The sequence below is a fragment of the Plectropomus leopardus genome, chromosome 15 (assembly GCF_026936395.1).
Source record: "Plectropomus leopardus strain MGB_pleo_1.0 chromosome 15, ASM2693639v1, whole genome shotgun sequence".
NCBI classification, from domain to species: Eukaryota; Metazoa; Chordata; class Actinopteri; order Perciformes; family Serranidae; genus Plectropomus; species Plectropomus leopardus.
In genome coordinates this window covers 18,026,240-18,053,410 of record NC_142190.1, presented here as the reverse complement: position 1 = coordinate 18,053,410, position 27,171 = coordinate 18,026,240, and the positions used below count along the sequence as shown (strand labels likewise).

General features: G+C 40.6%; 3 protein-coding genes across 4 annotated transcripts; 2 read left to right on the top strand and 1 right to left on the bottom strand.

Moving 5' to 3' along the window:
• The first annotated feature begins 419 nt into the window (after positions 1-419).
• LOC121952622 (uncharacterized) lies at positions 420-5,401 on the top strand. The gene is made up of 2 exons (XM_042499404.2): positions 420-1,486; positions 3,472-5,401. The coding sequence occupies exons 1-2, from the start codon at positions 1,045-1,047 to the stop codon at positions 5,199-5,201; spliced, it is 2,172 nt and encodes a 723-aa protein (XP_042355338.2). The 5' UTR covers positions 420-1,044; the 3' UTR covers positions 5,202-5,401.
• A 1,089-nt stretch (positions 5,402-6,490) lies between these two features.
• On the top strand, positions 6,491-19,344 carry dpp3 (dipeptidyl-peptidase 3). Of its 2 annotated transcripts, none has more exons than XM_042499917.2 (19): positions 6,491-6,665; positions 8,505-8,663; positions 8,809-8,953; positions 9,097-9,186; positions 9,373-9,510; positions 10,644-10,718; positions 10,951-11,041; positions 11,247-11,377; positions 12,217-12,347; positions 12,554-12,612; positions 13,902-14,096; positions 14,209-14,321; positions 14,420-14,512; positions 14,624-14,686; positions 14,767-14,891; positions 15,708-15,828; positions 16,136-16,315; positions 17,291-17,453; positions 18,391-19,344. In XM_042499917.2, exons 1-19 carry the CDS (start codon positions 6,523-6,525, stop codon positions 18,531-18,533), a joined length of 2,358 nt encoding a protein of 785 aa, XP_042355851.2. In that variant the 5' UTR covers positions 6,491-6,522; the 3' UTR covers positions 18,534-19,344. The 2 variants fall into 2 exon arrangements, with proteins under 2 accessions (XP_042355851.2, XP_042355852.2); XM_042499918.2 differs by lacking the exon at positions 6,491-6,665 and adding an exon at positions 6,841-6,941.
• Positions 19,345-19,672: 328 nt separating this feature from the next.
• LOC121952743 (uncharacterized) lies at positions 19,673-25,562 on the bottom strand. Its single transcript, XM_042499562.2, has 6 exons — positions 25,169-25,562; positions 23,605-23,805; positions 23,370-23,490; positions 22,410-22,482; positions 22,145-22,236; positions 19,673-21,308 (listed from the first exon to the last, which is right to left on the bottom strand). The coding sequence occupies exons 2-6, from the start codon at positions 23,803-23,805 to the stop codon at positions 20,008-20,010; spliced, it is 1,788 nt and encodes a 595-aa protein (XP_042355496.2). The 5' UTR covers positions 25,169-25,562; the 3' UTR covers positions 19,673-20,007.
• Positions 25,563-27,171: the final 1,609 nt, after the last annotated feature.

The window sequence follows — 27,171 nt, the reverse complement described above, 5'->3', positions numbered from 1 at the left end:
AATGAGAAGCAGACATGGACGACAGAAGGTGCAAGCAAAAAAGCAGAGGAGAAGAAGAAGGGGGGAGACAGTCTCTGCATCTCACAGAGCTGACAAACACTTTCCACTCCTGTGGATGCTGTGCAGCATGCAGCACTTGAAGGTTAAGTGTGTGTGTGTTTATATGAGTGTGCACGTGTGTGTGTCTGAAGCCATAGGCAAGATGGGGGGACAGAATGGTGCCGTATGGTTTTCATAACTCTCTGAGGGTTTTCAATTCTGCTACCCCCCTGACACACACACACCAACCCGTCAACCCCTCCAGCCTTCTCTTATACACTCACACATTTTACCAGCCCCCTCTTCCAAAAAACACACAATTCTTTTTCCTCTACGTAGCCTCCCCCCCTTCCACCCTCCCCCATCTTTCTCTCTCTCTGAGGTTCAGTCAGAAAACCAACTTTGCAGAGGCAAGAGAGCCCCGACAGGATCAGATACAGGAGAGTTTCTGTCACTGAAATTCATCAGTCAAATATGGACTCTATTTAACTCTTTTGGACTCAACTGGAGGGCAGATTCAAACATTCTGAACCCTGAACTCTACTGATACTTCACTGGACTTTATTTTGGACTGTACTGGACCCAACTGCACTTTCTAGGGGATTCCACTGGACTGCATTGGTTTCTATTGGTTTTGTATGGGATCCAGTTTAATCTGCTTCACTGCAGCAGCAGGGTTGAAACTTTTGCTGATGAATGGAGTTTGACTGATTCTGCACTGTAGGGGCTTTTTTGTCTAAGTGTTTGGGCAATCCACGGTTATACGGTGATCTAATGTCAGTTTTGGAGTTATCTCTCTCTGATTACTTTGAGTAAAAGGTCAATTAGACCTAAATTATTGTTCAAATACACAAAAATCTGTTTTGAAAAGTTGTTAATTGAATTAATTGAATTGGGAGGATCAAGGTCAGGTTTGTTTGACTAGGGGGTGCGAAAAAAATAGCTATCTTCCTTTTATTAGGTTATTTATTTTGACTGCAAGCTTTGAATGTTGGCCTAAACCTCATGTCTTGGTTGAGGATGCAAAAGACCATCAGGAGCAGCAGCAGCAGCTGCAGCAGCTGCAGCAGCATGAGTCTCCTGTGTGTCCTGTGGCTGCTGATGGTCTGTCTGGCTCCTGGTAGCTGGGGCCAGAGGCAGAGGGAGACGGAGGTGGCGCAGCCACCAGCCAAGGCTCAGCTGGCAGAGAGAGACGCGCTCTGCCACCAGGAGGGATGCTACGCTGTCTTCCTCCAGAAGCGAAGCTTCAGGGAGGCTGGGCGGAGCTGCCGGGAGCGAGGTGGGACCCTGGCAACGATGCATACTCACGAGGCAGCGGGTGTGGTCCATGAGCTGCTGTCGGCCATCGAGGGGACCAGGTCAAGGCTTCGCCTCTGGATCGGGCTGCACAGACCACCACGCCAGTGCTCATCCACCAGACCACTGAGAGGATTCGTCTGGGTCACAGGCAAAGTCTCACCTTTTGACTTTTGACCCCTCAGTGTCCCTAATATTTACCTTCATCACCATAGCATATATTTAATTGGATTTTTATAACTAAGCTCAGACAAAAAAAATGTAAAAATGTCAACATTTTATATCTGATACGGATATGCAAAGAAAAGGCTGCAACTAACAATGATTCTCTTGATTCACTGATCAACTTATGTCTTTTAAAGGCTCTGTAGGCAACAGACATAACTGACCCAGAACAGGTAAAGGTACATCATGATAATTCAAGTTTCCCTCCCACAAACTTTTTAAAGATCGTTGCACTTAAAGAGAAAGAACAGAAAAAGATGGTGACTTCAAAGTTTTTAGCTGTGATTAAATGGAAAATCTGTAGATCAATAAAACTGAAGCTAAATACGTTTTTTTTAAAAGATTACTTAGTTGCTTACATACCTGATTAAATTATTAAATTGGTTCAGGCAGTGTTTGTAGCGCAACATAAACAAAACTAATTAATCAGTGCTTGATGTTTACCACATACATTTAAGATAAATACATGTGGACCTGTAACAGAACCTAAACTTTTAATAAATCAGTTTGATTCAGTAATTACAACCATTAGGCCCACTTTAACATCAATTCTTTCTCACACACACGTGTCTTTGTATTGTGTCAAGAGCCTTTAAATCACTTTCAGGTTTTGGTATTAAAGCATTGTGCTGGCCCCCAGCCTCTCTGTCAGCGTTTGGTACCCGGGCCAGCCTCCAGAGCTCTGCACTGACTGCATGGTTATTACATTAGCTCCTTTTGTTTCACAGAAGCGGAGCTGGCGCGACAGGGGAAGTCCAATCCCCCTTTTGACCCCACTGCTTTCCCTCAACCTGATTTAGTCATTTAAAAAAAACCTTGTCTTCTAAAAGCCAGATTGGTTGCCTTTTTTTTTAATCACTTACAGTGTCTGGCTTGGTCTTAAGAAAGAACAGACGTTACATTTTCAAGAGTTATGTGGCCAGCTTTGTTGTTGTTTTTTTCTGCCATAATTTAAAGGGCTGGTTTACCCAAATTACAAAAGACATGTTTTCTCATTTATCCCTGGTGGAATCAGAGGATGTGAATAGTTTTGGTTTAATTTAAACACAGTTTAATATGGAGATATAAAGAAAATGAATGTGAATGGATTTTTTTGTGGTGCTAACAGCATTGAAAAAATGTTAATAAAAGGGCAGCTCATCTGTAAAAGAATACTACTCAGATATTTTAATGTGGTAAAAATGGCCTTTGAGTTTATCTTGAAGCTAATACAGCTGTTGCATATTATAGAACACTGTATATGTAGTGTAGAGTAAACAAGCCCTGCAAACATATATTAGCACTCCCTGATTGTGACCAGCTGCTGACAGCAGAATCTCACATTTAAGTTATTATTTAATTCTCCTGCAAAAAAAATGTGAGCAAGGTAAATGAGGTGCTTTCAGAGTCCATTTGTGTGGAATCTAAAAGTATATGGCTTTGGCGACACCTACTGATCGTATCAAAAAAGACATTATTTTAGACAGGAATGCAACCTCAAACCTCACTATGCCAACCCAGAAAAAATGACAGTGAAAATCACATTAAAAAGTGAGACAACTTGTCATGATCTTAAAGATTAGTGCTCTAAATGTGTTGTTTAGACCGGCATATATTTGGAAATAATAGAAACTAAAAAGAGGGAATTTTTACTTTTACTGACCTGCATAGAGGTAGATTTCATGGGAAGGGCAGGAGACACCTCACTATTTAGAGCTACAGTTGTATAATTGTATTCCCTCACCCCCCCAAATACAAATATAAAAGTAGAGTATTCATGTATTTACAAAATTAAAGACATTTACACCATAAATTGATGCTGAAAATGTGGTGTGTAAAAAATCTCACCAAAATGCAAGAAATTAAGTGTTTGACTCTCAAAAATGTCTGACCTTCAAACAAAACCTGGTCCTTCTCTTTGTTTTCAAACAGGAGACCAGGATGGCCAGTTCACCAACTGGCTCCGTGAGGACACCCCTGGTACCTGTGCGGCCCCTCGCTGTGTGGCCATGACTGTCCACACCTCTGAGAGCGGACGTGAGAGCGGCGACAATTTCCGATGGCTTGACGGTTCCTGCGCACTGCCGCTGGATGGATATGTTTGCCAGTACAACTACAAAGGAATGTGTTCACCACTGAAGGATGAGGGCGGTGGTTCGGCTGTTTACACCACGCCATTTCACCTGGTCAGCACACTGCTGACCCACGTGCCCTATGGGTCTGTAGCAGCTCTGCCGTGCCCTGCAGGCGGTTCAGACCCAGATGCTCAAGCTGAGCAGACGGTGCTGTGCATGGAGAGAGACGATGAGACCGTGGGCTGGTCCAGGGATGCCCCGCTCTGCTCGTCCAGTGCCGCTCCACAGAACCAGGACTGGTGTAGCGGGGACCACGGCTGTGAGCAGTACTGTCAGAACACAGACACAGACTACTACTGCTACTGCTCGGAGGGCTTTACGATAGATGAGGACGGGTACAGCTGCAAGCCTGATCCCCTGAGACAAACTGACCCTCCTGAACTGTCCGCTGACTCCGCTGGTCCCACCGATCAGTCCTTCATCAAAGAGATCTGTGTGGAGATGGGGTGTGAATACGACTGTATGGAGACACAGCGGGGCATCCGCTGCACATGCCCGCCCGGCTACCAAATGGGTCCAGACGGCCGCAAATGTTCTGATGTAGACGAATGTCGACAGCAACCATGTCCACAGCTCTGCATCAACATCCCAGGCACCTTTCACTGCACCTGCCACTCCGGGTACCAGCCGGATGATGAGGGTGAGTGTGTGGACGTCGATGAGTGTCTGGATGAGGCGAGCTGTGAAGGCACTTGTGAAAACACAGTGGGGTCCTTCACATGCCTGTGTAACCCCGGCTACAAGTCAGACAGCGGGGGAGAGTGTGTGGATGTGGATGAGTGTGTGGGGGAGTCGCCCTGCCAACAGCAGTGTCTCAACTACAGGGGAGGGTACCAGTGTTATTGTGACAACGGCTACGACCTGCAGTCAGATGGACTTACCTGCCAGCCTTCACCTGATGATGAAGAATATTCCACTCTGACCCCTGACCCCAGTGACTCTGCTCACATACCCGGCTTGGACCCTGATCATGATAATCCCTGGTCCACCTCATTTACCCCAGACCCAAACTTTGAAGCTGACACTAACTTTGATGTTGACTGGCTGACCGAGGTCCCTGAAGCACTGTCCCCTGACATGGCTCATGGGTCAGACAACCACCTGAACCAATGGGATGCCCTGTCTCCAAAGCGATATCATACAGCCCCACCCCCGACGCAAAAAGACAACACAGGCAATGAAATCGATAACAAGGCTAAAGCTAGTGGAGGGGTGGGAGTGGAAACTGCGAACGGGTCAGCTGGTAAGACTAGGGAGGGGGATGGATCTAAGATGGATACAGAGGGCGTCAGCGGAACAGCGGAGGCTGAGGCAGGATCTGCTGATGGTAAACGAAAGCATGACAAGAGCTGGCTGCTGGTGGCCCTGCTGGTGCCTCTGTGTGTGTTTCTCGTAGTGATGCTGGCTCTGGGGATCGTCTACTGCACCAGCTGTGCTGTGGACAAGAGCCTGAGCTTCTCAAATTGCTATCGCTGGATACTCCCTACAACGCCTCCTGACAGGAGGGACGGCAAAACCCAAGCATGAACCCTAAAACAAACCAACACACACACAGATGTGTTGCAGAGCTGATCACTAAACCTACCACTTGGATATAGCACAGTTGACTGGCCCTCCCATTCATCAAAGAAAACTTAATACTTTCTGTTGCACACCCCTTTGTAAATATTTCACGTTCTCATCATGTTTTTAGAATCCAATAAAATCAATAAACTGATGAAATACTGTGTGGTTTGTAAGCCTACAGCCTATAACTCTAATGAAGGTGATAAACAAATGAAAGTGTAAGAGCTTGGAAGTTGGGAAGGTTGCTTTTAAAATTTAACACGTTACAAAGCACCAGTTACCCTGTTAAAAAAAACAGTAAAAGGCGACAAGAAAATGACCTGAGATTTAGCTTTAAAAAAAATATTTTTGTTTTCTTTAAAAAAAAAATTAAAACTATGTTTTATCTGTAATGTAATTTTAAATATATACAAATAACAAAATATTAAATATATAAATATATTATTAAGTTGCTCATTGCCTTCTTTCCAAGTGTTTTAAAGAAATCAAGCCAAATTCCACAGGTTTGAAGGGTAAACAGGACAATCCAGCTGAAAATGTAGACCAGAAGATGGTATTACTCAGCAGCTGTAAGATGCAAAGTAACAGAAAGAATGTTATGATCTACATAAAAAACTTTACCAAAAAGTAAATATTCAGATGTAATCCCGTTGTAATCGCCAACATTTTGATTCGTATCCTAATTGCAATTTAATGTTTTGTTTTTTCTCAGTAGGTTAGACAATTACATTTAGGCCTATTATGTAATTGAATTACATGTAGGCCTTATAATTACATGCTACTAGTATGCATTCTTCCCAACTCCGATGAAAAAAAAGTGGTTGGATGGCTTTATGATGTGTGTAAAAACAAAATAAAGGCTTCAGTGATTTTCCTGAGCCATATTTCAACCTCTTTCAGTACTGTCGCCTCCTAGCAAGAAAATCGTGGGTTCGAACCCCAATGGCGGCGACGAAAATCTCTCTGTGTAGCCTTTACATGTTATGTCTGTGTCGGCATGGGTTTTCTCTTCGGGTTCGCCGGCTTCCTCTCACAGTCCATAGATATGTAGGCCTGTTATGTTAATTGGGGTCTCTAAATTGGCTGTAGGTTTAATTGTGAGGTTAATCAATTATTTTTTTTTAATTTCGAGAAAGAGCAAGACAGATGGAGTGGAGGAGGGGAGGGGACAATTCAGCGAGAGGAAGTTACCAGCTGTCCGAGGGTGTCACCTTGTCACGTGTTCCGGTTGACCCTTCTTCCATGCCTGTTACCGTTGTATACAGAGAAACGGGACCAAACAATGTTTAGACATCTTCGAAAATTGAAAAAGTATCCGACGAGGATGGGATTCGAACCCACGCGTGCAGAGCACAATGGATTAGCAGTCCATCGCCTTAACCACTCGGCCACCTCGTCACGTATCAGATATACGTGGAGATTTTGGTAATTGTACATGCATATTTATCCTTTTTTTGTGTGTTTTGTTGTCTCGTATGCGTGTTTGAGACGTTTAGATATCGTGTTTTTTACATTCACCTTTGGTCTGAAAATTACGACGTGACAGCGTCGAAAAGTTCTGCGCAGCTACTTCGTGATTGGTTAGGTTTTCATCAACCACCTCTGATTGGTCGAGGGGCGGGTCTTATGCTGAATGAATACAGGAAGTGTTCAGCGTGAGATTGCACTTTGACGTTCGCAGGATCTGTTGAAGAAAATAAGGTAACAAGCTGTTGAGATAGTTTGCATCATTATACCGGTGTTTACGCCAATCTACCTTTCGAAATGTACCGAATAGTAGCTAAAGATACAAAGAAAAGGGGGTTCGCATGATATTTGCGATATACAGAAGTTGGGGCAGCATGTTTTACACAACGCCGGTTTAGCATGCGCGCTAGGAGCTAACAGTAGCGTTAACGTTGAGTTAGCTGTAGTAGCCTGAAGACTAAACGTATTTCCAATGTTTACTCAAACATGTACTTTGAATGTTTACTCTGCTGTTACTAATGTTAAAGAAACATAAAACGTGTTGCTTTCAGTTTCATGTGCTTCACTTTGTCTTATATAACGTTTATTATTGTCTTTAATTGAGAGTGAAACTGAAATCTGGTCGAGGAGTTATAGCGGTCTGGGTCCTCTTGAATTTACGCTGTGGTCAGTTATAATAGATCAAGGTTTACCTGCTGTTCGTCTCATAAGCTTTTTACTGGATAGCTGTAAATTGAATGAACTCTTACTTTTGCCTACATCCCAAGCTTAACTTTAATTTTTAACTAGGGTACTGTAACAGTATGTTAGACCTGTCATTACACAGCATAGTACTTCACCATCTTTGCGTCTTTAGAAAAAAAACACAAGGCAATGAGCAACTTATATGGAGAAATGACCCAAAAAGTAGCAAGAAATTAGTAACAAGGACAAGAAAGTTACCTGAAAATGGTCAAAAAGGAAAGCAAAAAACAAAAACAAACAAGAAAATGCCCTGAGAAAATGTGTTTGAAATTCACAGTTCTGTAACATAGTTTTAAATATATAAATTCGTATAGTTTTGTATTTAAATATAGTTTTCTCCCTTAGTTTTTTAAGGTAATTTTCTAACTCATCTACTCAGCGCTCAAAACACTTGTGAAAGGCATCTGAGCGTTGTCAGAAATCAATGTCGATACAGGTTTCAAGGTGTTACAAATCACTGAAAGTTTTGGAAAAATCCTGGAATTTTGTTTGTGTAATGAAGTTGTTACAGTAATCTTCCATGGATAAGCTTCCATGTAATGTAACATAACTGATTTTTTTTTTCTGTAGCTGTTTATGTAACGTAATGTGTGACACTGTTTTGTTTACCATCACATATGTTTGTTCAATGCCTTTTAAGAATTATAGTCTATATTCTTCATACAAAAATCATACACTTCTAAAGCATAGCTGCCAATTTTATAATGTTTAAGTCAAGAAAACTGACTGTTTACCAGTACATCAGTGTAACTTTTAAAAATTTGCATTTCCGTGTTTTAGAGTACACAAATTGCTGAACCTGCCTAAAGCAAAGACAGGTGTGCAAATACTTCCATGTGCTCACGGTTATGTGAAAAAAAGCAAATGCTGTGATATCTAACTTGCAATTTTGCTTTTATCTCTTTTTTTCTGATGCTCTACTAATCTCTTCACTACCTCTGTTCTGTCATCTGTCTCTGCATCGGCATTTCTTTCTCATCCCATTAACACTTCCTTATCCCTTTTCCCTACATCTATTTTTCTCTCCACTTCCCTTTCCCCATCCTAATTCAGTTCCTCATCGTCAGTGTTAAACTTAAGACTCAAGATGGTGGACTCGCAGTACTACCTCCCAAATGACATCAGCGTCTCTGCTCTTGACTGTGGCGAGGCCTTTCGCTTGCTTTCACCTCAGGAGAAGATGTACGCCCACTACATGTCACGCGCCGCTTGGTACGTTTCTTATCTCAGGACGGAGCAATGCAATCACAACTGAAATCAAGATATTTCTCACCTGTTTTAAAGAATTAAAACAGAAGACTTAAGTTTATTGAAGAACTCAAACCCTGCTGACCAAAAAAAACATCTGCTGTCTCAGGTATGGTGGTCTGGCAGTGCTGCTGCAGACGTCCCCAGAGTCTGCAAACATCTTTGTCTTGCTGCAGAGAATCTTCAGGAAGCAGACGCCTGCACAGCTGGAACAGGTCGCCACAGCAGCTGGACTCAGCTCTGAGGAGTACCAGGTACAGTCTTTGTGTGTTTGGCTGTTTCTGATGCTTGACATGCCCTTTCACACACATGCACAAACACATGTAAAGCTGTTCTTTATGCTTTACACTGAATGAAAACAATTTCTTATTGTATTTTAATTGTGTTTTATATTTAGGCATTCTTGGTGTATGCAGCTGGTCTGTATGCCAATATGGGAAACTACAAATCTTTCGGAGACACCAAGTTTATCCCAAATCTGCCCAAGGTAAAAATCCAGCTCACCTGTTTTTAACAGACACAGTAAGATAAAAAGCTGTACAGTGTAATGCATACTTCCCATACAGTTACACTATTAAATATGGTCTCAAGAATTTCCACAGAATTAAATCAACACTTGTCAAACAGCTGTGTCGTACTTTAAGCTGTTTGTGTCCATGATATGTCCATCCAGGACAAGCTGAAAGCTCTGGTGAAGGCCAGCCAAGCATTTCAGGAGCAGCCGACTGAGATGGAGGCTCTGTGGGACAGCTGTTCGTGTCCCCTCTACTCCCTTGAAGACAAACAGAAACAGCTGGGGTTGGGCGACAAGGTGGGAGCTTGTATCATTTAATGCAGAGTTCAAGCCAGCTTTTTACATCAACAAATGTGTCTGGTAATATTAAATGGTACATCCATCACATTGTCAGGACTGGAAGGATTTCATTAAAAAATAAAACAAGGCCTTCTATGCAGTAGAAAGACGCAAATACTTTTGAAACTGGTGCCACGTGACCGGAGAAATCAGAGGAAAAGAATGTTTTTGCTCAAAAGCTTTAAACCCTACAGCTTCCTAAAATGCCACGCCCCTAATCGGACCAATAAAGGCACCTGCTGGTGGGCGATGTAATGGATGTGGACTGGTCCATGTGAAACAGTGGTGGCGCGGGATCTTGTATTTAAGTTAAACACTAAAATATGTTTACAAAAACATTTGAGGTGAGAAATATACAACGTAGTAACAGAATGTTGGTTTGTATTTGATCAGAGGTGCTCAGTTTTTCAGTTTTTCTGTTCCTTCAGCCTCCGGTTTCACTGTGCAGGAAGCAGCGTGGCACCCAGTTCCTGTTCACAAACTTTTACTATTGCAGCTAAAAAGGGCATTTAAGTATGTTTCTAAAAAAAACACATTAGTGCAGTATCTATTGAATCAGCGCTGCCTAGTTTTGATCGGATTTTGGTCCAACTTTGAGAGAGAGAGAGAGAGAGAGAGAGAGAGAAGGGCAGGTAAGTCTCTTGATCCAGCTCTATAGTCTTTGTGTCCATGGTGGTGAAAGTGTGGATGTACAGCCTGTAGTTCGAGCAACAGCAATAGCCGAGAGCCAGCGAAACACTGCCAAATGACGTATTTGGCGACATTCCACCAGGGTGAAGAGGAGGGATATCCAGGCACTGGTTAGATAGAGCGAAGTTTACCATAGTTTATCTACACATACTACCCAAATTGTTTTGATACAAAGCTTGTTGAAAATTGAGAAAGTACCCATTTAAAGTTTAGAGAAAAAAAAAATTATTCTGCATCATAAGCACTGATAAATTAAGGTAGCAGCAAGTCAAATTGTGTCTTCAGAATGGCTGCAAACAACACCAGTGAAACATAAACTTCCAGTGGGTTCTGCAGGTGAGCCGTCAGTGTGACCCCCATTAGGATGTCTCATGAAGTATTTTTGCTTTTCTTTACATCAGGGAATTACCACCTACTTCTCAGGAAACTGCGGTCTTGAGGATGCTGAGCTGGCTCAGAAGTTCCTCGACTCGAAAGTAAGTTATAGTCTTATTTCCATTGTTGTTTCTACAATCCCTTGTAATAACCTCTACTTTGACATCTCTATTCTTTTCCTTGTTGCACTCGATGTACTTTTTTCTTAATCTTCTTTCACCTCTGCACTCCATTTGGATGGTTCCTTCCTTTCTGTGTCTTTTCTCGCTTCTTGGTGTATTATTCAGTCTGATTTGGTTCGTCCTTAACTGTGTCCTTGTGGTTTATCTCTAGAAACTGTCGGCTTACAACACCCGTCTGTTTAAGAGGGACAATGGAGGTAAAGCCTGCTATGAGGTGCGCCTGGCTTCAGCTGTGCAGAAAGGTCAGAACTCCAGTCTTACACAAGATCTTGAATACCATTTATAAATGTCCGTAACATCCATTAACCATACTGCACTTATGCCAGATTTGGCTTAAAGATTGTAACATGCATCACATGTTCAAGTAGACTCCAAATGTTATACTTCAGACATTCCAGCTGGTGAATTCAAACACATTATGATTACCAACAAACTGATGCTTCACAGACTGCACAGTGGAGGGGGAATGTGAGTCATGCTGCGGGAGCTTCAACTTTGAAGACAAAGAGTTCACTGTGAAGAGAGGAGACTATGCTCCCATCATGGAGAAAGTCTCCTATTACCTGCGACAAGCTCAGGTGAGAGTCAGGGATATGATGTGTATTTTAGTCAATGATTGGGCTGTATTGTTTCAGCTGTTTGGAACCTGAAAATCACCGAAGTATGAAGTTGATAGAGCAATGTGAATTTTTAATTTTGCCACAGTCCTGCAATTTATCAGCTATCGGTCTAACAAGGATTTAGCGTCTGGGGCAACCGCCAGTATTTCGGGGGTTCTGGTGTAGCCAGCAGATATGGGGGCTAAGACATCCTTTTCTGTACGCCGCTCATTCTTTGCAGTTCAATTATCAACTTTAGGCAAGTCCAGACAACATTTCAGCTCTTCTCTATAAACATCTATACGTTTTTAAAAAAAGCTAATAAAGAGCTAAATCGTCGTCAAATTAGGAGTCTTAAAATTGAATTTCGGCCATTACGTGCCGCTTCTTTGGTGCTCCTGATGAACCGTTTACCTGCATGCAACCACAGCCCGCTCAGTATGCTTCCATACCAAAATGTCATCCTGGTGCCTTCAGATTCTGTGTAGATATGCTGATATCTCTTAATAGAGATTAGTTTTGCTGTAATTCATGCAGAATTGTTATGGTGAAGTTGTTGGAGTTGATAGAATACCAGCAAGGCTACTAAAAGTAAAAGGAAGAGGAGGACCAAAATGATAAACAATAGCAAAACTGCATCTCAAAATAAATGTTAAAAGTAATGGTCTTCGACAAAACACTAGCAAACAGGGGAGGTAAGAAAGCACAGGCAGATCTTTTTAGAAGTGTGAAAGTGACTGAATGAGTTAACAACATAAAAATAATCTTCCTGCCTCAGTTCTTGTATTTATTCTCCTGTTTCTAAATAATTTCCGCAGGCCTATGCTGCAAATGAGAACCAGAAAAAGATGCTTGATGAGTATATTCGAAGCTTCACCTTTGGCTCCATTGAAGCCCATAAAGAGGGCTCGCGCTACTGGATCAAAGACAAGGGACCAATTGTTGAGGGGTGAGGCCACTGAACCACAGTAACATCAAATGAACACGAAATGATCTCCTTACTTCTGGTATCAAATCACGCTAACTTCATTATCTGGTTTATTTGAGACAGATCTGACACAGAGCTAATACGCTGCTTTGCTTTCTCTGGTCATGCTGCTCTTGTGTCATAATCTCTGAAACCGTTCTCTCTCTGCTCTTCACTCGTTCTCTCAGTTATATAGGCTTCATAGAGAGCTACAGAGACCCATTTGGCTCCAGAGGAGAGTTTGAAGGTAACTACTATGTTGATTAAAAAAAGCCATTAACAAGGGGTCGACTGATATCGGTTTATTCAGGGCCGATACCAATTATTAGTAGTTAATGAGACTAAGAAGTGATATTTGGAACCAATATGCATTTACAATAAAATTGAAAATATTTACATCAATATTTAGAAATTGGAATACAGCAAAAACTCACAAAACAGAAAAATTTGCTTAACTGCCTTCAGCAGATGTGTAATCAAAACTGAAACTTGAAACTAAGCAAATAAATAAAAATAGCTTCCTGAGGTTTTACAAAGTCAGAGTTCCTTCCTTGGTGACACTGTCTTTGCAGTTTTAAATTAATTAATTTGATCTGCAAACATTAATAAAAATCCAAGTACAGATGATCAGAAATCAGGCGACCTGATAATCTGTCGACCCTTAATGTGCACTAATGTCTTTAAGTCGTACTGCATCTCTCGTGGCTTCATGTAGAGAAAATATTACAATATAGTCTTTTAAAATGTTTTTCAAAAATGTCTTGAATAACAAGAAAGCACAGTATTATTGACACATATGCTGACTGAGTAGAGTTCATCAGTAGTGAACATAAGAACCTGATAAGATAGGCCAGTTCAGGATATCTATTATCACCTAGACCAAGGACAGATCTCCCCAAATCTACAATTACAGAGCCGTTACAGCTTGGAACTAGTTACCATCATCATCATCATTTATTTCATCAAAATAAAAATCAGAGCTTCTTTCAGGAAAACATGATGTGATGTAACTTATGAAATCTTGCTCACAAATTTTGTTTGAAGGGTCTAACCTCTGATATGTGTTGGACTTCAGGATGACTACCTGATGCTAACACATTAGCTAATGGGGATCCTAAGAACTACTTTAAAAGTACTTTTACAAAGTTACTAAAGTAGATACAAACAGCTTTTAACTCCAGGAGATAATTGGTAAAAAAATGTTCAATCCTCGCAAATGATTATTGATTTTAGGGACTGATACAATAAAGAAGGTCAATCGGTGTTTGGAATAATATTATATTTATAATATTATAATATTATTATAATACACAATATTACACTAATAAGCTAGTACCATCCAGCCTAAAGTCCACAGTCAGCAGATTACTATTAATCTACTTTGGTTACCTTTTAAAGAATGGAGTTCACGTGTAAATGAGTGTTTGTGTACAGAAATGATTGAATTGACCGGAGGGTTAATCTTGCAGTCCTTCCTCTCAGTCAGAAATGATTTTTTTCCACTTTCTAACTTCGTGTTTGTGATGTCACCTTTAGGTTTCATCGCGGTTGTGAACAAAGCGATGAGTGAACGTTTTGCCAAACTGGTGAGCTCAGCAGAAGTCCTGCTCCCTGAGCTGCCTTGGCCGAGGGAGTTTGAGAAGGACACTTTCCTTAAACCGGACTTCACCTCGCTGGATGTTCTCACCTTCGCTGGCAGCGGAATACCAGCTGGCATCAACATCCCCAACTGTACGCTGGGATATGGTTTTAAACTACACGCTACTGTGTCTAATAACACAGTTTAGTAAGTTAAAGTTTGTATGTCACAGACTTAGAAACAAATTTGTGTTTTTGTGTGTAGATGATGACATCAGACAGTCGGAGGGCTTTAAAAACGTGTCACTAGGCAACGTGCTGGCTGTAGCCTACGCTACGCAAAAAGAAAAACTCACCTTCCTGGAGGAGGAGGACAAGGTAACTCATGCAGCGTCCCGATTCTTTTACACATCAGCTCTTGTCTCTCTCACACACTCCCAAAATTACACATTATCATGTGTGTGTTTTTGTATTAGGATTTGTTTATCAAGTGGAAGGGTCCATCATTCGAGGTGCAAGTTGGACTTCATGAGCTCTTGGGCCACGGAAGTGGCAAGCTGTTTGTCCAGGTCAGTCAAACATACATTTATCTTTGTTCAAATGTTTAATTTACTGATATTTGATGGAAGAATCATTATCAATGAAGTAAAATCTAATTTCGTTTGTTTTTGCATCTTCAGGATGAAAATGGCAAGTTCAACTTTGACGAGAGTAAAGTGACCAACCCTGAGACTGGAGAACTGGTGAGTTTGTTTGTGTGTTTTTTTTCTTTGTGTTCATTTGGCAGAGGTAGTAACTAACAGTGTGAGTTTATTTTTTTTAGGTGTCCAGTTGGTATCGGGGCAACGAAACATGGGACAGTAAATTCTCCACAATTGCCTCCTCTTATGAAGAATGCCGTGCTGAGTGTGTTGGACTTTATCTGTGTCTCAACAAAGAAGTGCTCAGGTATGTCGCGTTCTGCTCATTCTGTAGCCGGATGAATTGATATATATGTATGTTACATACTCATCCCTGATCTTCCTCCATGGTTTGATGTTGGGGTGGAAATCGACTTATGAGGGGCTGGATTTCAAAAGCAGACAAAACTAAGACTGGATGCTTTAAGACTTTACTCCCTTTATGCATAAAAGTAGATACACTCATTTCAAACGTTGTAATTGTAAATGGCCACATGCTTCCATGTGTCCATTATGTTGACATGAATCGTCTAATAGATGGCACTAGAGGGCAGTCAAGTGTCAGACAACAACAAACATGGCGACCGTGGAGGAGGTCCTCATAGCGTACCTTTTAATGGAGGCAGCATTGTAGACAATTATGGTCTGTGAGGCCATCAAATACGCTGAGACATGTGGATAAGAATTACTTAAACTGTATGTCTTTGTCATGTCCTAAGATCAAAATCAGGATGTGTATTTGAGTACGTCAGTTGTTTACTAAAGACTTAGCAGAGAAACCCAAACAGAATTAATATTTTGAGATTGTGTTGGAGCCTTGAAGAGCTTTTTAGTTTGCTCATGCCTCTGACTGGCTCTGTACAACGGATGCCAAGTAATTTTTGGTGTCACACAGTCTCACAGCTTATAAATGAGATGTTGGGGAAAATAATGAATCTCAGCGTGTTTTTTAGGCTGTTTTAATGTCAATTACTGGAATAAAGTGGTTATTCTTTCTGTTAAAGCCCAGTGTGGCCGATGACTATAAGGTGGGGCAAGCATTTTAACTGTTTCTTTTGTCTGTGTGTGTGTGTGTATGTTCCAGTATTTTTGGCCATGAGGGCCAGGAGGCGGAGGACGTGGTGTACATCAACTGGCTCAGCATGGTCAGAAGTGGACTGTTGGGCCTGGAGTTTTACACACCTGAGAGCAAGAGCTGGAGACAGGTAGTCTGTCTGTCTCTCTCACTCTTTGATTGGACTCGATTGCAACCTGTAATAATGTATCATAACTTTATACACACTCACTTTCATTTACACAGAACTTCTGAGAAACATAATTTTGGGTGCACAGTGTTTACAAGAGAAGTCAACATACAGGCCATTGAGCATGTGTGTCTAATGACCCGAGTGGCTGGGTTTTACATTTTATTTTATAATACAGCTTAGAGTAAGTCTGTCTCTGTTTATATGAGTGTCAGGAGATGTATACAGTGTGTCTCATGTGTCTCATGTGTCTCATGTGTGTCTGAAGGCTCACATGCAGGCTCGTTTCGTGATCCTGCGTGTCCTGCTGGAGGCCGGGGAGGGCCTGGTGGGCCTGGAGGAAGTGACGGGACAGGACGGCAAGCCTGACACTCGAATCACCCTTGACAGAAGCAAGATCCACACTGTGGGCAAGAGCGCCATCCACAGGTTCCTTCGTAAACTGCAGGTATATCCATACTCAAGCACAGACAGCAGATCTTATAATATTAGTACAACATATTGAAGAAAATACAACAAATCCTTTTATCAAACGATTTGATAAAATGAAAAGGATACACTGCAGATAAATGTCAAGTTAATGGAACTGATACATCACTGCTGTATTTAACGTGTGCATTTGTGTCCTCATGTGCAAACTACTCTATAGCGCTATTAGAGGTCAAAAACTTCACATGGTGCCTTTTGATTTATCTATAAATCATTCAAAACAAAATTCAACACTTTTGATAACTGAGTCATTTCAGTAACTTTCAAAAGAAAAAAATCTCAAAGAAATCACTGGTTCTGGCTTTGCAAATATGAATATTTTCTGGTTTTATGTGTCTTTTATTATAGTAATAGGCATTAATATATTTGGGTTTTGGATTATTAGTTACACAAAACAAGCAATAAAGATATGTTAACTTGGGCTTTGGGAAATTGTGACAGATTTTTTTTTACTATTACCTTATATTGTTGAAACCAAATAATGAATCAACAAACTGATGATTGAAAGAATTGTTCGTAGCAGCTCTAAATTAAATCAAATAAATAATAGAAATAAATAAAATGAAGCTTCACAGTAACAAATCCAACCATATAACAAAGCTCTCATGATGCTGTTTTCTCTGAAAATGTATTTAGTTGCTCAATTTGTGATTTTTTTTGTGTTTTTGTTGTGAGACTTGTGAGATTATTGTGTGGTAATAACAGTGGGTTGACTGTTAGTCTCCACTGTTTTACCCAATAACCTGAGAGGTTTTCTATCTATTAGTGCAACCCACCCAATTGTATTTTTGATACTAGCATGATATAAAGGAATACTGATCCCTTGATGGCTGTTGGCCTGTCTCAGAACAGTTATCACACATGAATATCAATCATTTGTCTGTATGAGACCTGCGATGATTTCACCAGACATGTTGATTTCACTGTTTTGCAGGTCTTTAAAGCAACAGCAGATGTGGAAGGAGGCAGGGCTCTGTATGAAGGTTACTCCATAGTCAGTGACAGCGGTGCGCACAACTTCCTGCGTCTACGGGAGACGGTGCTGCTGAGGAAGGAAACTCGTAAGATGTTTGTCCAGGCCAACACCAGAGTCAATGGTATGTACCAGATTCACTCTTGCTCATTAACACAGGTGCAAACGCTCCCACGTCAGTTTTTATTCTGCCGATTAATTTTCCTGCATCAGCAACATTACTGTAGTTTACTAAAACAATGGAAATGTGTTTGTCCTGAATGATTATATTTATTATTCTAATTATTATGCGAGTGTACCATTTTAGAGAGTGGCCTTTCCAAACAGCTATGAACAGTTTTCGCCTTTTAAGTATTTGTAAGCTTTGAGTAAGTGTATATTAGTGCTACTTTATCAATACTTGACAGGTTATTCTCAGATTCTTACAAAGTCTTAAAAAAGCATCAGATACATTAATCAGAAAAATAAGGCCTCAGTTGGTGTTAAAATGTCTTAAATCAATCTTTCACAAGTCTTAAAAATTCCAAGACATGGGAAGTAGAATTTTTGAATTGCTTTTCTGACTTTACATTATAATATCTCAAATTAACTGGTAATATCTGTTTTTTTAAAAAAAAAAAAACAATTAGCATATTAATGTCACACAGATCAGGATAGTGGAACCGACAAACATTCACATTTTGTTTTCGGTCGAGGTGCTCAGAGCAGAGGATCCACTGTCTGCTAGACAGCAGTCAGTGAACCCTGGATGACATGGAGAAGGTCACATTTAACAAAAATTGGCTGTTTAACCAAGGTTTAACTGATTTTCATTTTTTCCTTTCTTCAGGTTGGATTAATGTCATATTAGGCTTCGAGTTAATTTCGAGTAGCATTAAAAAATCTTAATCTAACTTGTCTTAAGCTGTAAGATCCCTACCTGATAACAAGCTACGTAAACATTTTACTTTTCAATCTTTTGTGGTTGTGGACTGCGATTGTACATGTGTAGAAACAATCATTGACTCCCTCTCTGACAGAGACAATTATTCAGTTTGCTTCCGACTCTTTGTGGTTTCCAGGAGACAGCGTAGAGCTGATTGAATACGAAGGCACCGCGGCAGGTTTGATTCGCTCTTTCACCGAGCGCTTCCCAGATGACGCAGAGCAGCTCGAGGCCGACCTTTTGGAGCTGTGCAAAAGAGACTCCCCCTGCTGGTGTTGATGGATGGATGGACGGACAAGCTGCTCCACAGGCTGCGTAAATACCGACTGTAATCAGATTTTCTTTTTCACCGTTGGTGACAGTAAATTGATTCTTAAGGGATGTTTAATCACACAAAACTGCAAAAAGATCAAAATCCTTCTTGAAGAGGCTCAATTTAAGTTTCATACTATACAATAAAGCCATAAGACGAGAACAGTTCTGCCAAAGACACCAGCCAGTTTTTCTAGCCACGACTCAGATCCAGTGACAGGTGCTGTCTTTGATAACGTGATCAACTACAAAAAAACGAGCTGATAAATCACCATCACTCTTTTAGATGCATGACATTTTTCTAACGTGAAGTCCTGCAAATTGTCCATTAAACTAACGCTGCCTGACAGTAAAAATAGTTAAGTTTTTGCGTAGAAATAATAACAAGCTCAGAACTTGGCTTCGAATCTTCTCAAAACAACAATTGTGACATATTTTGTCTCTACTCAAAATGATGTCCATGAATTAATTTTTATAGTTAACCTTTGGCTCAAACTTGTTTCACATTTACGCCTTGTCCATAAAGTTAAAGGCGTGTGTCGGTGTTGATGATTTGACGGGTTAATACTGTTCACTAGCTGCCATGAAAGCTTAATGTTGACTGTAAGAGAAAATAATACTTCATGCCATTTTTTAAAACCTGGTTTGGTATTAAGAAGTCATGGCTGAATACTTGACTGAAGTATATAAAGTATTGCTGTGTTTGGGAGGCTTAAATGAGGAGCTGTATTCAAAAAATGTGGTAATGATCTGCACAAATAAAACTTGTTTGATAAGATCTCAGTAGTATATTCTTCTTCTAGAATCATCACAGAGTTGCTTATTTTTCACCCTCCGCCTGAGATAGTAAAATTCTGATATATTTTATACGAGAAATCAGAATCATTTAAGAACCCCTTAATTACTGGTGCCTCTCAAATTATCCTCTTTTATGTTTGTTGTTCTATTGTTGATCAACTCCTACAGTGTTATTTTTTTAAGCTCAACTCAACAGCAGTTCTTGTTTATCATTGAATTACAACATTGATTACGTCATTTTTACTTGTACTTTTCAGGCAAAAAAATAGGGAACTAGAGGTTAATTATGACAGGCTAATTAACTCACGGAAGTTTCAAGAGTTTAATTTAATACTCAGAAAATACAGCAAAAGAAAAAATGGCTCCCTGTCAGGTAGGAAATCAGAAAGAGAAGTTGGGGCATGCTTTAAAAATCATTGGCACAATAAAAAAAGGGAACACAATATGCAGTTCAAACATGCAGAACTATCAGTATTGTCATTTACAATTTTCGGTTTTGTAACACTTAAAATGTTTGATCTATTCTAAAAGTAATTTCGGGGTGAGACCCTGGGATGCTGTCACCACATCTTAGTAATTCTACACAGTGCTCCGTTACAATGGAACATAATGTAATTCAGTTACAGTCTAACCTGTTTGTTCGTTAGAGGCTCGTACCGTTGACCTGTTTTGGGGGAAGCGGCGGTGGAGTTTCTGCTGCCCCCTCCAGACTGCTGAAGGAACTGCAGCTGTCGGAGTCATTCAGAGTAGCAGCGTTCATCTGTGAAACCAAACCTCTTTCCTGCTCTTTCCTCTCTTTGAGCAGTTCCTCATTTGTCTCATCATTCTCAGCACTTGCTCCCTCCTCCTCCTCCTCCTCCTCCTCCTCCTCAGCCTCTCTCTCTGATTGTGTCTCATCTGCTCGTAAAGGAGGAGCAGGTGTGTCATAGACCTGCTCCGCCAGCTGAGGGAAGAATGGAGAGGTGAAGGGAGAGAGCGAGAAGGGGATCTTAGGGGAAGGAGACGGGGACTGGTAAGGTGAAAGAGAGGGTGAAGCGATGGGTGAGTCATACGGAGAGAGGGAAAGAGGAGCCCTGGGAGAAAGACATGGCGATTGATAAGGTGAGAGAGAGGGAGAAGCATCGGGAGAGTCGTGAGGAGAGATGAATGGAGATGCTTTGGGGAGGAGGGGAGGCGCCAGGGGAAAAATGGGTGGGAAGATGTAAGGAGAGAGTGAGGGAGAAAGGGAGGAATTGATCACTGTAGAGGGCTGCATGTAGTGTGAGTCGTCTGGAAGATCCTCCAGCTCTGCTGGGAGCTGAGCTGTAGCCTCCTCTCCTCCGACTCCAGCCTCCATCTGTGACCGGCACTCCTCCTGCAGCTGAGGAGTTGCTGACGGAGGCTGAACCTGGGCCTCGCTGGGGGCGACCGGAGGGTTCTCACCTTGTAAAAGACCTTCATTAGGATGAGTGGCTTCTTGTCCTTGTTTCCGTGCTTTACATTTTCCTCTGGTTTTGGGCATTAGAGGAGGTGGAGGAGGAGGAAGGAGCGGGGGCGACAGCAGGGTTGACGACTCCATGGAAACCCGAACCTTGAGGCTGCGTTTGAGCATGCGCTGTCTGGACAAACGGCTCTGGTTCTGCAGGAAAAGGGGGTTGATGAAACAGAGAGCGCCCTGACCAGAGCCGCAGTCCAGCTGGCTGGGACTGCGTGTCGTGATTGGACAAAACTCATGGAACAGGGTGGGACTGGAGCCCGCTTGTTTGGTGGCGGTGTCCGATTCAGCTGCGGTCTTGTGCTGGTTGTCTGATTTGGGCTGGGGAGCTGAATTGAGCTGAGCTGCGGAGCTTGTCTGTGGGGCGGCAGTGGACCGGGTTGGGGGTGCAGCGTCTGGCCTCTCCTTGTCCTTCTGGGGTTTAGGTGCCTCCCGTGGCCCTCGGACATTTAGGTGGGAATTCCAGAATTCTAAAAAACAATATTTAACAGATTTTACCTGGTCAATTGTGAGCAATTCACATATATTTGTAATCTTGATAATTTCATAAACTTTACAAAAAGAATTTATGCATTTAATGCTTATTAACAAAAGATGCATTTTTAAAAAGGCATTTGCTGACAAGTGGCTTAATGAGATTACAAAACATCATCACATTGTGCTGATATATATATCAGCACAATATAGGGCGACGTTCGCTTCCGGGTTGTCCTACAGAAAAACGTAATCCCAGGGGCACTCTATTCAAGGCCCAACATGCACCTCGGTCAGGGGATCCAGAAAATCCTCCCCTGGCATATTTTAAATTTTATGATCAAGCTCTATTTTTATGTTATTTTCATGCACTCTGGATCCTAATTTACATTCAAATTACAAAAGAAATTTCCCATCCAAGTGTGAATTCAATTTATTTTAATCGTGAATTAGAAAATGGGCGGCGGTACTCCCGGCACTCTATCACGGGCCACATTTGGCCTGCAGCCCATTAGTTGAGTATCACTGTTCTAAAAACTGTGTCATCCTTTTATGCAACACATTTTTTAACCTATTAAAAAGCAAGCAGCACATTTGAGATGTCTAGCCTGAAAAAAAGAGTTAATCTACCATTTTTTCAATGTAATTGTATATACTAGTATATACTATTTTATTGCAATATATATGACTTTCAGTCTACTCATTTGTCCTTCAATGAAAAGAAGGGGAAAAAACTGCACTAAAATGTTTTCAGTGCTTGTTTGCAGGACGTTATTACTGTGTGTATAGTATGTGTGTTTGAGGATGAGGTTACTGTGGCGTGTTCACCAACCTATTCCCATGTGTGAGATGGACTCCAGCTCTTTGTGGGATGTTGCCTTTGCAATGGCTTCAGGAAGCTCCAGAGGGAAGCACAACACATCCCTGATACACAGATAATATATAACACAAACATTAGTTCTTGCAGTTCAATAAATATTTACACTGTAGAAAAAAAGGGGAAAATCTGGAGATTGCATAAAGGAAGCAATTGTTAAGGAGGAGAAACAAATGGCAAACAGCTAAAGAGAATGAAAATGAGGAGGAAAAGATTTTACCTGCTGACACAGTAGAAAGAAATTAGTCTTGGGAGATCTGGAAAGCTGATGGCCGAAGTCTCCAGAGACAGAGCTGCGGGGAGGAAAGTTCAAAGGTAGGGGGATTTTTGGAGGAGGAGAACAGTGGTCAAATATTGTATAACACTGACCTAAGCTGCTGTTTTTGGCTGTTTTGTAAAGCCTACATATGTTTTTATAAATTATTTCTTGTATTCCAGAGACTTGCGTGGAAACTAGGAATAATTATTTCATAATCTTATCACTTCTTGACATGGTAACACTATAAAGCATACATGTCATAAGCTGTTTCCAATAGACTGGAATAAACAAAGTTATGGATTTAACCCTACTGTTATGTTATGGGTTAAACTGACTGTTTTAAGATGTAAATATGAATTTAAAGGGTCAATTTGACACCTTAAAGGAGAGATGTGTTGTTTGAATTAATCAGTACCTATTCAAAAATGTTACAAAAAAAGAATGTGCAAAAATAAATGTGGTGAATGTCTATTTTTTCCTAGTGTACAGAAAAAAGTTATTTATTAATAAATTATTTTTCAGTATAAAACAAAAACTGTCATCAGTAAACCATGATCTTAAAGAGGTGAAAAACTTGATTACTCCAATTACTAATAAAATTAGTATTAACTGAGCTAAAGATAATGTTTGAGAAAAAAATATATACTACTTTCAGATGGTTAAACATGCACCAAGTCAATTTAATCTGGGAACATGAATGCTGTTCCTTAAAGGTGAACATAACAGGAAAGTTAAAAGTTTTGTTTCTAGCTTTGTACCAGTAGATATCTGTTGAAATGAATCTCTTTTCTGCTTGAGTAACCAAAGCAAAGCCCTCTCTTATTCCATGCAACTTAAATAAGTACATGACAGCTAGCTAGTACAACAAGACAAGATCTTGATATGTGAGCATGACTTTAAATCTCATGGGGGTTGTCATACTCTTGCTGGCGTGTTCCTCCCTGATGCCAAACTGCTGAACGAAGGATGGCACGCTGTCATCCGCCAAGCGAACACACAGCACGCTTCTCTTGGACGTGCGAGACTTGCGCACCAGGAAGGTCTGCAGGACAACACAGCTGATTACTGAGTGCATGCGTGAGTGTGCAGGGTGAGGAAAGAGAAGACAATATTGTGGTGTACTTGTAATTTTAGGTAAAGTGAATGTGGCTCTGACCCCAGGAGGCTCCCTCTGCAGTATGTGCAGTGCGGTGGCAGGGTTGATGGACAGCTGAAGCCAGACAGGAACTGTGAGCAGGAGACGGTCCAGTATGCTGATGCTTTTCAGAGAGCCCCGTCCTCTTTGATGACCTGCGAACTTGCGCTCTGATGGCTGGGCAGGCTCTGGGAAATCATACAGCGGCTCTTCTTGTGCCATCTTAACACGCACATAACAAAAAGCACACCCGTGGTTAGTGTCCTGGCACTAATCATCCCAGAGTGTATGCATGCTACAGGTGGTTATTATCTCTCCCTGTGGCTCATATTCACAATGGCAGAACAGGTGGGATCGAGGTCAGTTCTAGGCATGGGCACAAGGGGACAATGCCCGCCCAAATGCTACGCCTGCCCCACTAATGCCAGCCATAGGCATCTTAAGGCCAAAATAATTCTCACCTCGAGCAGTTATTGCCACAAAAGCAGGGATACTCAACTTGGGTTGCTTGCTTTTGCAAAATGACAGGAGGCCAGGAGCCAGTCCCAGTAGCCCCATAAATGTTTTTAGGAGTTTAGCATGTTTTTATGATTTGAGGACATTTGTAGAATTTTAACATGTGTCTACCATTTAGGACATTTGTAGGATTTTAGGACATTTCAATGATTTCAGGAAGTTTCTAGGGTTTTAGGACATCTCAATGATTTTAGGATGTTTCTAGTATTTTAGGACATTTGTAGGATTTTAGAATGTTTCTAGGTTTCTAGGACATTTTAGGATTTTAGGACATTTGGGGCATAGCTTGGACCTCTGTCCTTGGGTGGGGGGTGGAATGTGTGTAGCTATTTGCTCATTGTGAATTACAAAATGTTTGGTCCCCATCCTATCAGAGGCCAGATTTGGTCCACGGACCATAAGTATCACTGCTATAAAGCATTTCAAAAATTGAGCCTGAGGGGGGGGGTCCAGTGAGATCCTCCCCTCAGGCTCAATTTTTCATACAGTCTTAAAGAAAAATCATATTACCCACCAACATCTCTTACTGACCCCCTCCCATTCAAAGCAGTCTCGAACCGGGACTGGGTGGGATGCCTTCTCTCTCTCTCTCTCTCTCTCTCTCACACACACACACACACACACACACACACACACACACACACACACAGACAGCTGCGTAATAAATGTGCCTGGATTGGGGCAGCAAGTCCAGACTTGGTAAAGTGCTGCAGCTCAGACAGAGCTTAAATAAAGTAGGAGGCTACAGGAAACAAACGTTTAAATATAGACACACAGACAGGACACACAAACACCACAGAGGGCGATGTAACATTAAATATGACAAATAACAAAATTAATGACACTGTTGCTTTTAGGTCATTATTCTGATCATATGTAGCAGGTCTGTCTCCCTGTTAAAATCTCGCCGCGTGCAGCCTACATGTCAACATCTGTCTGGATCCGCAGCGCGCATTCCTCTCAAACTTCCACATTTCCTCCTTAACTCTAATGCACACCTGGTCCTCCTGCAACAACTACACAACTCGTGCGCCATTATAGTTATAACACCAACAGGCTCGTTGTTTACCTCTTTACCCCCGATCCTTGTTTTTATCCCCTCCGGCTGCACTTTATGTTGCTCCTCATTCTTCCATCTACTTCACCACGACGAAAACTCCTCCACCTCGGCCTGTCATGACGTGTGTCCCCAGGTCCGGAGACGTCTCTCTCCTTTGGCTCCTCCTCCCCTCCCACCTGATCTCACCTGGAAACGAACATGTGATAGGCTGTATACCACTAGACTCACGTGTCCACAACTGAATTATTGCTTAGTTATGTCTAAATGTAACAGCTCTGTATGAACACCAACTAGCAATTTTTGGTTCCTAAACGCGTTCTGGGAATGGTACAATGCAACCAACGCCATGTTTTAGTGACATTTTCAGCAGCAAATTTTCTTTTAGTTCCCAGAAAGTTCCTCTTAAAGTTAGGGTAATATTCTTTATGAACGCCAAAAAATGTTTAAAATGTTTTGCTGATGTTTTATTGTCATTTTTTATTGTTAACATATCACATTACATTACATTTATTTATTTATTTATTTTAAAAAAAGGTCTGTAATTTCAGTCTTCAACATGTTCTTAACTTTGCTTTTAAAAAAAAGTTCTTCCTGTGTTCTCATGTACCATGTGGAAATGTTTTATAAAAAGAACATTATTTGATTAATCACCTCACAACATCACCAAAACACTCTCAGAATGTTTCAGTTATAACATTGCGGCTTAGTCAGCGTTTAACCTTAAAGGAACATTATTTGAAATGATAAACACCCTTAAAACGTTCTTTGAACATTAGATTAAAATGTTCTCTTTAAAATATTATTGCAACTTGTAGGTAACTCTAGCCAATGTTGTGGGAACGTTCCCTGCTAGCTGGGACAGCAGCCAGTGCAACCAAAGTACCAAAGGTAGCAATAGTGTACCAGCTTGCAGAAATAAAGCGTGCATTCAAAATCACACTTAAGTGAAGCATCTGGAGGAGTAAAGATGAGGGAGCTAAATGACTGAGTGAGGGAGGGTTGGCACAGGAGGGCAGGAGGGAGAAGGAGAAAAAAGGGGAAGCTCAGGAGCAGGCTTAAGTGCTTTTGCATTTAACCACATTAGAATATGTTAAAATATAACTCAGTCATTCAACAGCATTAAACATATTTTCATAATTCACATACTATAGACCTCTTTTTCTTTCATTGGTTTATATTTCTTGAGCTGAAAACTTAAACGCATACTGTCTATCAAGTTGACAAATGAAAAACCCCTTGAAAAATGCTTGTTTGAAAAAAAAATATAGTTTTTTTCATGCCTTGATAATAATAATAATAGTAATTATAATAACAATACTACTACTACTACTAATAATAATGTTACAAAAAAAGAATGTGTAAAAATAAATTTGGTGAATGTCTGTTTTTTCCTAGTGTACAGAAAAAAAGTTATGTATTAATAAATTATTTTTCAATTTAAAACAAAAACTGTCATCAGTAAACCATGATCTTAAAGAGGTGAAAAATTTGATTACTCCAATTACTAATAAAATTAGTATTAACTGAGCTAAAGATAATGTTTGAGAAAAAAATATATACTACTTTCAGATGGTTAAACATGCACCAAGTCAATTTAATCTGGGAACATGATTGCTGTTCCTTAAAGTTGAACATAACAGGAAGGATAAAAATTTTGTTTCTAGCTTTGTACCAGTAGATATCTGTTGAAATGACACATACTGTCTATCAAGTTGACAAATGAAAAACCCCTTGAAAAATGCTTGTTTGAAAAAAAAAACTATAGTTTTTGTCATGCCTTAATAATAATAATAGTAATAATAATAACAATACTACTACTACTACTACTACTACTAATAATAATAATAATAACAATAATAATAATAATAATAATAACAATACTACTACTACTACTACTAATAATAATAATAATAATAATAATAATAATGATGATGATGATGATGATGATGATAATAATAATAATAATAACAATAATAATAAGATGATGATGATAATAATAATAATAATAATAA